At 39.5% G+C, this 13,705-nt stretch overlaps 1 protein-coding gene across 2 annotated transcripts; it reads right to left on the bottom strand.

Annotated features, from left to right (window-relative positions):
- Window positions 1-261: 261 nt before the first annotated feature.
- cfap36 (cilia and flagella associated protein 36) lies at window positions 262-13,193 on the bottom strand. 2 transcript variants are annotated; one of them, XM_005474352.3, is made up of 11 exons: window positions 12,850-13,193; window positions 12,446-12,510; window positions 12,218-12,319; window positions 10,305-10,419; window positions 10,128-10,215; window positions 8,188-8,347; window positions 7,461-7,551; window positions 6,986-7,167; window positions 2,751-2,915; window positions 2,206-2,319; window positions 262-1,754 (listed from the first exon to the last, which is right to left on the bottom strand). In XM_005474352.3, exons 1-11 carry the CDS (start codon window positions 12,953-12,955, stop codon window positions 1,671-1,673), a joined length of 1,272 nt encoding a protein of 423 aa, XP_005474409.1. In that variant the 5' UTR covers window positions 12,956-13,193; the 3' UTR covers window positions 262-1,670. The 2 variants fall into 2 exon arrangements, with proteins under 2 accessions (XP_005474409.1, XP_003438492.1); XM_003438444.5 differs by lacking the exon at window positions 2,206-2,319 and having other exon boundaries at window positions 12,850-13,191.
- Window positions 13,194-13,705: the final 512 nt, after the last annotated feature.

The following is a 13,705-nucleotide window of genomic DNA, read 5'->3' on the forward strand; positions in this document are numbered from 1 at the left end:
CCAGGCTGCTTTGTTACACTGGTAACAGGAAAAATGTGCAACAGTAGAAGTAGAAGATCATATATCAGCTGGGAACAGAAAACAGGTTACGGTTTGCACAGGCTTAAAAAACTGGACAAACTTTGCCACAATTATTAGGGCAGTTATGAAAACAAAAGGGGGTCCAACCTGGTACTTAAACGGTCTAACTACTGAAGTGGGTGTATATATATATATATATATATATATATATAATATACACATTCAAGTCTAGACTGCAGGTTGTTTCTAAAAAATATATTTTTTATTAAACAGCATACACAATAACAACATTACAAATAAACTGGTGCATTATGGTTGCTTGAAGTGAAGACTCGTGATTGGTTTGCAGATAAATACGGCACTCGCAGAAAGCGGCGCAGTTCTCTTGGCCCCTGTATGAACACGTGATTGGTCATCTTGACAACTTGCACGGCTCTCTTAACTGCCAACGACGTACCAGCTTCCTTGTGGGAATGCTAACAGTGGAAAAACAATCTGTGCACTGGATCCAACTAATACTGCCTTCACCTCAGTGTAGAGTCCTCCCAAATCTGATTCATCACGTCATGGCCAGTTACTGTTAACTGTTGCTAGAAAGAAATCAGCCAATGTCTGTATCCAAATCCAGCACTCCAAACATATTGACTAGTTTCAAAGTAGCAAAATGGGTTTCAGAAACTGAACCAAGATTTTGTGCCATTACTGACGAGCATAGTGTTGCATATCTTCTGCTTATTTTCTTAATTGTCTTTCAATTTTAGAAAACCGAGGAAAAAATAAAACTATTTGTATACACCCTTTTATTTGAAAAGTACAAAATGTCTAAATATCTTGTTTACCTTGGTATGTGACAAAAGAAATATTCAAATCTTCACAATTTTGCTTAAAAATGTCAAATTATGACAAAAATAATTAATACCTGTTTGGACTGATTTGTTGTCCCACGGCTACACGTTTCTAAAAAGTAGTGTACAGACTGAAAAAACATTTTTTTATTCCACTTTTTGAACCAATGGTCTACAAATGTAGCAGTTATACAGCACATTTTAAGTAGTAGTGCTTTGAAACTATACTCAGTCATGCATTCACACACCAGTGCAGGTGGAGCTGCCAAGTAAGGTGCTGCCTTGCCATCAAGAGGAAACTGGGGTTCACTGTCCTGCTCACCAAGCACACTCTGGCATGTGGTGGGGTTGTGGCTGCACCACCAAACCTGCAATTAGTGGACAACCTACTCTTCTCCTGAACCCACGATCCCCAAAGTATAATTAAAGTCTGTCTACAAATGAAAAGCAGAGGTTTCGGTACCACTGGCAGGATATCGCTTGATATACTGAAGCACACAGACCTGTGTGCTTTAGCTCAATTGAGATTTTCCGAACTTAGTCCAATACATAAAGTAGCTATCAGACCTTTAAATACTCGAGTGGTCTGTTATGAGTAATGAGTGTCATTTAAAAACAAAGATGCTCTTTTTGCTACACAGAAAAGAACTCAGAAGATGGAAGATCCCATGATTTTTATCTTTAGAAAAAAGGGAAAAAAAGATTTGCATTATGAAATATGCAGCAGTGTAAAGGAAGCCATGTGTTTGATTGCCAGAGTAAATAGATAAGATATAAGGGAGAATATTGCATTTTGAGGGGAAGTCATTTCTTGATCACTTCCTCTTTCAGCTTGTCAGCAAGGTGCTTTCTCTTCTCCAGCTTCTTTTTCTCCTCAGCAGATATCTCCTGTGAGAAGAGACCAGACCAGGAAGCAGTCAATACTCACCAGCAAAATAAAATGTGGAAAAAGCAGCGAGAAAGGCGACTAAAATACAACCAAGCACATGTGTCTACATACAGTACACAAGCAAGAAAACTAAACACGGGCAGCTAGTACTGGAAACATGGCCGTAGTAAGCCTGTAACTTTGAGGTAAACAAGGTGCTGTCAGACAATCGCATCTAATAAGGAATAGGAACTGAGCCAAGATTGATGATTTCAGTCAACACAAATCAAGATCTGATTCTCTTCAGTTTGTGTCAATAAAATTCTTAATTTAGGATGAAAAAAGTTTATGTTCTGTGCTTGAGAGATGCAGACCTTTAGTTGGTGAGAATGAAGGGAATGATTACTACAAAGCAAAAGCAGATGAACACACAAGTACAGTTGTTCACATCAGAGGCAGCTGATGGATCACCTTCTGATTGGAGGAGTGCTGTGCTGGAGGAGCACAGTGAGGAGTAGGTGGAGGAGGAGGAGAAGTAGGAGGAGGGGAACAGGCCCCATTTCTCTGGGACTGACCCACTGCCTCCTGACAGGCCAGTCCAGAGCAGATACAAGTGGATGGAAATGAAGAACAAGAAAAAGAAGCAAATAAAACAAGTTGGGAGGAAGAAAAAAAGGGGAAAAAAAAATTTAATGTAGGTTTAAGAAAATCAGGTGAAATATGGATAACTGGTCCTGGGTGAGTCATAATTGATAACAAGCGTCAAACTTAAATTACTAATCTTTAAAGATGACTTTGAAGAACTTTAATAATCCACTATGAGTATCAATGCATGAATATGTGTCTAATCTAAAAAAAAATGTATTCACTTTGACACGTTTTTTTCTCAACTAAAGAAACCGCTGCAAATCCCTGTTTCAACAGATGGAATTTGTGCCAAACTACCTGCAGCAGTTGGATAAGCAACTTTATGAAGTGAGGTATAGAGAAGGAGGCGAGGACCAGGCTGCATTTACCGGGGTAGTGCTGGGTGCTGGTGTGGGGCTGCTGGGTGCCTCCTCCGGCAAGGACGATTGCTTGGTTTTCTGCTGCTCTTTTCGCAGCGCGTGGAGCTTGTCCCTCTGCTGACGCAGATATGCCGCCCTCTGCTGGAGCTGCTCCTGCTGTGATGTTGATAACTCCTGCAGAGAAGTGCAGGTGAAATTCAGACGAGCGATTAAACGTCTAAACTGGTTGTTCAGGATCATATTAAATAAAGAATAAAGTTTAAAAAAAACACATGGTCCTAATTGGAGTAGGAGAGGAGGGTTATGCACAGTATGTTCATTGGCTTATATCATACAAAATGAGTGACAGGTGTGTGAGACGTGTGATACAGTCTCTACTTTAATATGAGCGACTGATGAAAAAAATACCAACGAGAGAGAAGAATACAATTGATTAACATATGACCTGGCTTTAAATGCACTAGAAGTGTGCAATGTCCAGAAGCAACCGGCTGTCAGCTACAAATGTGTACACGGCTTTAGCCAGCAAGCCTGAACCAACCACTCCTCACATCTGGTTTCAAAACAACAAGATGGTGGCAGCAAAAGCCTCGAGCTAGCCTCCAGGCTTGAAGACAGGACTTCACTAACCACTGGGTGACATCACCGTGGCTATGTCCATATTTTACATACGCTTCTGCCTCTGAAAAGTAAAGCCAGTGTATTAAAGCCAAGGTGCTCCTGTGGTTGTAGCAGCATGACAACTACACGTCTGTTTCCTTGTCTGTGACCCCAGCAAATACGCGAGTTTAGCAAGACCATGATGCTCATTTACTAAATTATTATATTTCAACTGCTTTTACTTTCAGCTGCTCTCATACATGAATCATAAGGGCATGCAAAACTTATTGACATATTCACTACATTTCTTTCAATCTCTTAATTACATCCACTGCTTGCTTGCTGTGTCCATTTTTTTTACAACGAGACCTCACAAAGTATTGATGAAATCACCGACAACACCTGTCTGTCTTTTATATACAGCCTATGAATTGGTGTTCCTCCCTTAAATTAATGCAGGTCATAATTTGTATTGTATTGTAATCATCTCTATCTGTATCTATTGTATATAATTATGTTAGGTTAGGTAGGCAGTATGGGCAGAAATCTGTGCCATCAGAAACTGAATTTGAATAAGTTAAATTTGAATTTGAATTACTCGGATTGAATCTGAATTGTAACTTGAATGAAAGCTTTTGAAAACTGAATTTGAATTAGTCTAATTTGAAATTGAATTTATGGTTTGAAACTGCATTTTATCCTTTAAAAATTCAGCTCTCGAATAATTTCACATTCACTTCTCACCATTCAGTTTCAGTTCTACAATTCAATTTCAGTTCCAAAATTCAGTTTTTTGGGACTTACATCCGGTTCCGGTTCAAGCGCAGATTAATAGAACTACAGACTGATAGCGTTACTGACGGAATCTACAGCGTCTTGAGCTGAATTAAGACTTCAGAAGTCATTCGTCATGTCGAATGACCAGCGGATAAACTCTCAGGTTGGTAATAAATGTATTACATGTATAAGAACAAGCGTCATGTTAACAATTGATAGCCGTACAACCTTTATGCTTATTGTAGCTGCTAGCTAAAAACGCTAATTTAGCCTAGTTTGCCCTGGATTCAGCTTTGACAGACAAATATGATCGACTGTTTCTAGTAGAATTCCAAAGTTGTCATCTTGTACCCTCTCAGAGCCCTGTATGCTTGCAGAGACCCCTACAGTAAGGAAACATGCAAAACGCTGTCCAAACCTTTGTATTTGAGCTTTATTTATGTCTTACACAGCATCCCAACTCTTTAGCGAACTTAATAACTTTAGCTAAAGTGAATAGTTAGTCTTATTCATTAGTGCAGCGTTACTGGATCACCTCTGTTTGAAGTGATATAATATGATATACAACTATCACTGAAACAGCAAACTTTGTAAATAAACAACACTTCTCATTCTCTAAACGTTTGGCCACAGATGTAAATTACACTATCAGTGCTTGTTCACTCTTGACAATAATTACATTTCTAAATTCTCTTTGTGCATTTACAGGTAAACAATATCTAATATTTTATCTAAATGACTGCTTTGTCTTTGAAAAGGTGAAGAGCCTGAGGCCGGTGACAGTCCAGTTCTACTCTAAGTACATCCTTACGGTGGTTCACAGGACAAGGCGACATTCCTGTCCTGCCAGAAGAGAAGAGAAACTTCAGAGTCTTCATGAAGTTCAACCACACCTGTCATATGGAATATGACAGGGGTCTCAAACTCCAGTCCTCGAAGGCCGGTGTCATGCAACTTTTCCATGCGCCCTCGAGGACTGGAGTTTGAGACCCCTGCCGTATGGTGTTCATGCAGTTTTCTACCCCACAGTTACAGCATGTCTGACTGCCTGTTCAGCATATGCAAAAATATATGATGAGTTTAAGCATGTGATGACTAAGGCCTTCCATTATGGTGTTTGTCATCACATGTCACAGACATCTGGATGATCATTTGGAATAAACAAAAAAACAAAAAACTTGTTACTTCATCTTTTATCTTTATTATTATTATTATTGTTCTTATTTTACATTTTTCATTGTTAGGCATTGGGTTTATTTGTAGTAGTCCTTTCCAGCTTCTTTCCCTCTTCCATGTTACTGTGTCAGCTTGTCAGCATCTATTTGGGGTTGGGAGTGGAACAGGAAGTAAAGAACAGAAAGTGCCATTTAAACCAGGAGAGGTTCTTATATTTCAGAAGAAGGGATTAATTCAAAAGAAATGACCTCAATGCCATATTTTATTTAGGAACCCTAGAGAGCACTTTGCAAAATAACACATTCTTATAATTTCACCCTCAGATGAGCCAAGCTACGACTGTCAGGGAAGGTGATGTAGGTACAGAGCATGTGAGAGTGGTTAAGTTAATGTCTCTTGTCTAGATGAAGGCACAGGAGGGATCAATGGCACGGCGTAGAGATTCAGTATCTTCAGTCTTCAGTGGACACTCCATTTCTGGCACAAAACACCTGTAAAAGATGGTCGATTTAGGAGGTGACCCGACAACTTCAGCCTGTCAAACATAGCAATGGAGCAGTATGTTTTAAAAAAAAAAATCTAATTAAGCATGCACTCAGTACCCTAAGAATTATTATGATAGTTAAACACAGTGATAGTTGTATATCATATTATATCACTTCAAACAGAGGTGATCCAGTAACGCTGCACTAATGAATAAGACTAACTATTCACTTTAGCTAAAGTTATTAAGTTCGCTAAAGAGTTGGGATGCTGTGTAAGACATAAATAAAGCTCAAATACAAAGGTTTGGACAGCGTTTTGCATGTTTCCTTACTGTAGGGGTCTCTGCAAGCATACAGGGCTCTGAGAGGGTACAAGATGACAACTTTGGAATTCTACTAGAAACAGTCGATCATATTTGTCTGTCAAAGCTGAATCCAGGGCAAACTAGGCTAAATTAGCGTTTTTAGCTAGCAGCTACAATAAGCATAAAGGTTACTGTACGGCTATCAATTGTTAACATGACGCTTGTTCTTATACATGTAATACATTTATTACCAACCTGAGAGTTTATCCGCTGGTCATTCGACATGACGAATGACTTCTGAAGTCTTAATTCAGCTCAAGACGCTGTAGATTCCGTCAGTAACGCTATCAGTCTGTAGTTCTATTAATCTGCGCTTGAACCGGAACCGGATGTAAGTCCCAAAAAACTGAATTTTGGAACTGAAATTGAATTGTAGAACTGAAACTGAATGGTGAGAAGTGAATGTGAAATTATTCGAGAGCTGAATTTTTAAAGGATAAAATGCAGTTTCAAACCATAAATTCAATTTCAAATTAGACTAATTCAAATTCAGTTTTCAAAAGCTTTCATTCAAGTTACAATTCAGATTCAATCCGAGTAATTCAAATTCAAATTTAACTTATTCAAATTCAGTTTCTGATGGCACAGATTTCTGCCCATAAGGCAGGTAAAAACAAAACAAAACATGATTTTATTTTTCTTTCAGTAATAGATAATGCAGTTGTTTAAAACTAAATTATTGTTGTCCACCTAAAAGGAAATATTGAACCCTTCTGTTTGGAATGCAATTGTGCTTTGGCACTGATCCTTCCTTCAGAGTGAGGATGAGGCAAATCACTTTTTATGTTATGCACAGATTTCCTGTAATCTTGGGGGTAAGACAGCAGTCTCACAGACTCACAGTATATGGCTTAGAGAAGCCAGCCTCCCTGTGTGCTTCCTCCAGCCACGCCTCGCTTGTAGTCTGGCTGCTGTTGCTCTGCTCCCCGGCATGACGACTGCTGCTGATGGAGGGCTCAGCAGACTTCACGGGACCTCTCACAGCTGGCAGAACTCGGGCTCCCACAGCATCACTACCACGATCTGTGGGCACATACACAAATTACTTTGATGAGCTGCCACTCTCGTGTTGGTTGTGTGTTTAAAATAAAACAAAAGATTAAAAAGCTTCACATGTTATCTGCGACGTTAGTAATACTACTGATGCTGCTCGTTTACATGACTTCCAGTAATAAAAATGTATCTCATCTGATTATGTGGGTTGGCTGTAGCTCAGGAGATCAAGAATAATGTGGTATAGTGGGGTAATTTTATATAACAAGTAGAAAGAAAGAGTTCAGTTGGTCGCTAAGTGTTTGTCTTCTCTTCTAACTTACCTGATGTGGGTTTAGAGGAGCTGCTCCTCTCAGCACCACCTCCTGTAGCAGCTGTCTTGCTCCCTTCTTTTCTAACTGGGTTACTGTTGACCTGCAGGTGGGGATATGGGTGATGGAAAGAATGAATAAACATTTAAACTGTCTCCAAATAATGTGCAAAATCCACAAAACACAAACGCTTCAAAGCTGCTTAATGACCCAATAAATAGGCTGGTATAATATCTAGTATTTGCAGGATGCACTTATTTCTAAGCTTTGAATATCATCTCATTATATCTGTTAAGAGAAGAGGTCTACTACGCATTTTAGTTTTACCAGCATTTTCTCTCTGTTAGCTATTACAGACACAGCTGAACTGGCATTACTGCGTTCCTGGTTAGTAAACTGCGGTGTACTTATTAATACATCCCTGATTAAAATCTTACTGCATGGATGGTTCAACTTTATACTACGTTTTTCCAGTTACCAGTGTAGTTTGCTGATCATTAACCCATGCTTTCACCTTTGCCAAATTTAAGTAACACATTAAAAAAAGTGTTTTCAAGGTTAAAGGGGACTTCACAATAAGAATTGAGCTTCTTTGGCTTCAGGCACTACATGGAAAAGTAGTTAGCGAGATTATGTGAGATAAAGTCCAACAAGAGGCATGCACAAGAGGCCTCACTAAGATGCACTATTTGGCTGGTCCACAGGTCTTATTTAGCTCATAGTGCTCATGATGCCTCACCTTGGCAGGGCTGATGTGTTGGCTGAGGGCAGAGGCGGTATTCTTGGCTTCATCACACTCTGCCATTAGCTTACTAGAGCAGCCACTGGAGGTGGAACCAACCTCTTTCTCTAATAGCAGCCTCCTGGACATTTCCTCATCATATTCCTCTTTTGACTTTCTACAGACGAATAAGCAGGAGAGAAAAAAGAAAGAGTTCGACATAAGCTAATTGTTTAAACTTCACTATTTCAGACCTGTTGCAAAACCTACGGTCAAGAACCCTTTCGAAGGGGTTCACAGTATGTTCAGTAGTTCAGGTGTGATAAGAGCATTGGCACTTTAAAGGTAAGCCTGTTCTATTGTCCAGTTAGCCCTTGGCTGACAGCACCAGCAGAAACTAGAAAAAGACAGCTGCGTCAGGGATTTCCATGTGGTAACCACGTTTTGCCCTAACCTGCTCCCAGGCATCACCTGGGAATCACAGTCAGATCCTTTAATTTGATTTATTTAATAGCCTAAATTGTCTCAGTGGAGACTGCTGCAAAGCATTTACTAGTAGGTGTATAGAAACACAGAGATACTGTGTTTCCATACTGGAACTGTGCCTAGTCATAAATCCTGTGAGGATTTTTATAGGTTGCTAAAGTACTATTGACAGAACATAGATACATTTGAACTGTTTCAGAATTACTTTCAGAATTAATACTAGTTTAAGACCGGTCATCAAAGTAAGTGCCAGCTTCAGTAATGCAGTTGCAATCACGTAAAACAATTCCTTTATGATGCAACTTATATAGCAGAAACTATTTATAACCTGGAAAGGAGTACAGGCAGCATAGTGGAGCGCTGATAAGGTTCCCTGGTATGACAAAAGGGATGAAACCACCGTTTTTCTCAGCTGCTTGTTTAGTGTCAATCCCTCCAACCTAAATTAGCTGGATCCTAAGGAGCTTAACTGTGGTCCCATTAGACTTGGTGTGTTCTACTTGGCCAGACACTCAATAGCAAAATCCCATTAGAGAAGAGTGGTAGGAGATTCGGGAAGCCTTCAGGAAGTGCAATGGATGCATAAAGAAAATGTGGAAATTTCTTAATGGTATAGTGAAGAACAAAAACCCCATATCTACTTTAAAATTAACTGAATTACCTGAAAAGTAAAATAAATAAACACCTACTGACTAATGTAAATGTGAAATTTCAGCCTAAATACACAGAAAAAGAATCTATTCAGTTAGGAATAATTGAGAAAAAAATGGGGATTGGGAACACAGCGTACAATGTCCGGATGGGCAATGGGGGAGCTGAAACATATTTGCTGCTCTTATGAATTCTAAAGTTTCTTTGGTAATTCCTGGTAATTCCCGTCAGAGTTGTTTAGCAAATACATTAGTTAATGTTAACTTGGAATACAAGTAAATACAACAGCACTTTTTAGTCTGTTGTGGAAATGATCAAAAACTGTTTCCATGAAATTCCCGTCAGCGACTGTTCAAAATCCGGCTCATAGGACTTCTAAAATATCCTTTCAACAGATGTGCCATAAAAACACGAAGAGCCACAGCATAAAAAAAACAGAGTGCTCTTAAGGTGGCACAGTGAACTGTGAGGATGTTTCTATGTAAGTGTGAATGAGATGTCAGGTTCAACAGAACTAGTGATGGTCCACAGTCAGTGAAAAACTATGTGGGGAAAGATAGTTGAACAGGTGCTGGCTCCTTTTGGCTTTCACTGATTGATTCACCTGTGAAACAAACTGGCTTGGCTGAAACAGACACTCACTAAGGGTTTTCTTACAGTCACATATAAAAATATCAACAATCCTAAATCTTCAAATCGGCCTTTCGAATACCTTTTCACAACATCTAAAAGTTTATTTTTGGGACACCAGTAAATGTTATGTCAAACACTGAAGAAGTCAGATACCACAAGAGTGACAGAGAGAGTTAAAAGCGACTTACTTAAGAACCTCCTGCAGGATTTTCATCTCTTGCTGTTGCAACTCTGTCATGACGTCCACACCATCAGTCAGACACTCTGGGAGGGCCCCTACACACACGAAGACATTTAACCTACAGCTGAGCGTTTGGCTCCGCAAGTGTGTGTTTGGATTTGCTTTACATGTTAACCCAGCCTACCGTTCCTTTCTTTAATGACCCTGAGGGCTTGGAGCTGCAGCTCCATGTTCTTGTGGACCATCAATGAGCGAAACATCTGGAAGTCATCTGTAGCCAGAACTGGCTGGAATACTGCCTGAAGAACAAAAAACCAGTGATGTAGTCTTCCAGCTCCTGATCCGTTCACAGGTTATAGTAATGTGTGAAATAGCTGTTGTTTTCATTGACTGGCTTTATTGAACAAACTACTGAGAATTATTATCTATTGAGAAGACAATGAGGCAATGTCAATGTCATATCCAAGACGAATTTAAACTTTGAACAATGCAGGAGGAGAAGCAATTCTTGTGAAAACGGAAAATTTTCCATAAAACAACCAATATCACCCTGACCTTGACCATAATTTGGGTGCAGGCTCATTAGGTGATCGCTTTGTGCAAGTTTAGTTTATTAAATACTGCCATGGAGGAGTAGTATGTCCCTTACTGGGCCTCCAGTCCAATGCGCTAATAAAAACTATGTAAATGTTTAGTTTTTACAATTCCAATGTAGTACAACTGATCACTGCCAGTGGTAATCCACGGACATGGTCTATATTTTTGGACATTTTTGCTTTATTTCTGGTATCTCGTCACTTTCACCAAAACAGTTTCAGTCTCTCATAAACACAAAAAACAACTATATTGTGAAGTATTTGACTCAATAACTAAACACAGAGGAAGACTGAAAACACAGTGACTCCTAATGAAGTGCAGCTTGAAGCTGATTTCCTTCGATAAGTCTGCTTCATGTAATAAACATTCAGACACAGTATAACACTTCAGGGTGACAAGGTTGTGGTACTTACACAGGACTTACATTAATCTAAACTAATGTGATAAAACAGAAACAACTGTTTAACCCTACCTTAATTAATGGCTCAATTTGGAACTAAGAAACGAGTTTTCTGAGGAAAAAGCTCAGTTTGACTATGTTTACAGCAACATATAAAAAAGCAGAAACAAAAGACAAACATCTCAAACTAATTAGGTTAAATGGCAACAAGGTAAATAACAGAATGTGTATAAAAACTGTATATTAGTGATGCCGAATCTTTTAGAAGTAAAGATTGAAGAGATTCTCTGCTCTGTAAAAGAGGGCTTGAGCAAATGGTCCAGAAATACATTTGCAAAGAATTTTCATCATTTTGATATTTAAAACCGCTAAAGATTCAGAAAATCTGGAAAATGACCATGATTTCAGGATTTCAGGAGGGAATATCAGCATGGGATGAGGAATAATTCCAAAATAATCACTGTCAGATCACATTGATAAATGCAGCTTAAAATTATCATGCAAAGACAAAATGTACTTACACAAATCCAGAAACACTTTTCTGGATGCTAAGCTCATTTAAGGTAAACTAGGGTCCAATGAAAAAAACACTGTCCTCTGGGTTTTGAAGTTCGTTTTGGAATTTATAGATATATAGATGCTATGCATTCAGCCAAAAGAGGAAGAATCATTTAACTCAGTGCACAGTTCAAACGCCAACATGCATGATGGTGTAGGGGTGAATGAGTTTGCATCTGTAAAAGCACAATATATATACAGGCTTTGCTTATTTCAGTAAGACAATGTCAACCAAACTCAGCATCTAAAAAGTAGTAAGTACCTGACATGTCAAGACCTGTCAGCTATTGAAAACATCTGATGAACTATGCAGCAAAAAACACAGCAAAGATGGCCTTAGACAGCTGGAATGTTGTATAACGCAAGACGGTGAATGTTTCAAATTAAGTGGAAACCCTGAACCCGTCCAAACTCATTTTTTGAAACGTGTTGCTGGCATCAAGCAGTGTAACTGGGCTTATGTAAGCAAATCCTATCCCTGATTCTCAATTCAGGTTAGCTGGCAGGCTGACAGTGGTGTGCAAGCAGGAAGCTTAGAGTACCTCCAGAGCTTTAGACTTGGCAAAGGGAGAAGTACACGCATCCAAAAACTGCTGCTCGTTGATGCCAACCTCCTGCATGTAATTCTCCAACAGCTTCTCCACCTACGAAAGCAAAGCAGCTCACAGCAGTCCATTCTGACGAGTCAGCAATATGAATCCACTACCGACTGATGCTGATGAGGCAATGCATGACATTGGCCAGATTGTAGTAATCACAACTGAACTCACCAATTTCTTATACTGCTCGTGGATTTCTGTGTATGCCAACTTATTCTCATCTTCGTCGTCAAAAACTGAAATATTGAAAACACACAGTTGACAGAAATGAATTGTGTCCACGGAAATATTTTATAGACTTAGCTAGATGCACTGGCTTTAGCACGCAGAAACGTTAAATATGTAAAACCCTTTTTCTAGGTCGGATTATATGCAGATGTTTGTTGTATTTGGTGTCGTGGGATTTGCTGTCGTTGTTTCCGCTCGTATCATATGTAAATGTACACTTGAGTGGATAAACTATCAGAGAGCATCGCTGTTACACGTTAGCGTTAGCTTAGCCGCAGCGCTAACGGTGCACAGCTCCAGAGAGGCTTAAAGTCTCAGACTAAAATCACCTCATAACCTGTTTTTACCTGTGCATTTGTTTTCCAAAAAGTCCGTTACAGGAACGACCCATTCGGGACTTCCAAGGTAGCCAACGATGCTTTCTAAAACCCATTCACTGTCGTCCTCAGCCATGTTGGTCGTAGCTGGGGGGCGTAAGCAGCAGCAGCAGCAACAACAACAAAGGCAGCAGCGGCAGCCCTGACACGGTGTTGTTCTTCAGGTCGGCGCGTGCAGCACAGCTCACACAGATGGGAAAAAACATCTGGTTTATCGTCCCTCATTAACTAGTCCACATGAGTCTCGGAGGCTGCTTTTTTCCATTCTGGGCAAGGTGAGAAATGCGCAGTCATGAATTTGAGAATGGTGAGTGGTGACGCCTAATTGGTTGCTAAGGTAACCATTACGTCAGTCAGCTGCTCCTTCGGCCCGGACGAAGCAGAGCCCTCCACTGGCACTGGGACGGAGAAGCCGCTGAGGTAAGCACTAAAAACTCCAGAAAGTCCAAAACTTGCTGTTACTGGAAATATCACAAAAACAAGATAAAACAAAAATCTATTCTGCATTGTTCCCTCATTGTATGTAATTGTGTTTGTCTTTTTTTTGTTACCTATTCTTATTTTATTTTATTTTATTTTTTGCAGGTCTGATGCTGGAATTAATTTGTCCTCCTGTTCTCCTGCACATTTTGACAACTTATGTGACGTTTTCAGTCAATAGCAGTTTGGGAAATACATTGATCATGCAAAAACACTCTTTTGTGTTGATCAAACTTTGTTATCTTTGGGAATTTTCATAGATTCAGCTAAAGAAATGGGAACAAATGATGAACTTTCGCAACAGGCTGGTAGTAATAAAACAATTTAAATTTGTTCTTTGTAAGTT

Source organism: Oreochromis niloticus, linkage group LG13 (genome assembly GCF_001858045.2).
Source record: "Oreochromis niloticus isolate F11D_XX linkage group LG13, O_niloticus_UMD_NMBU, whole genome shotgun sequence".
Classification (NCBI taxonomy): Eukaryota; Metazoa; Chordata; class Actinopteri; order Cichliformes; family Cichlidae; genus Oreochromis; species Oreochromis niloticus.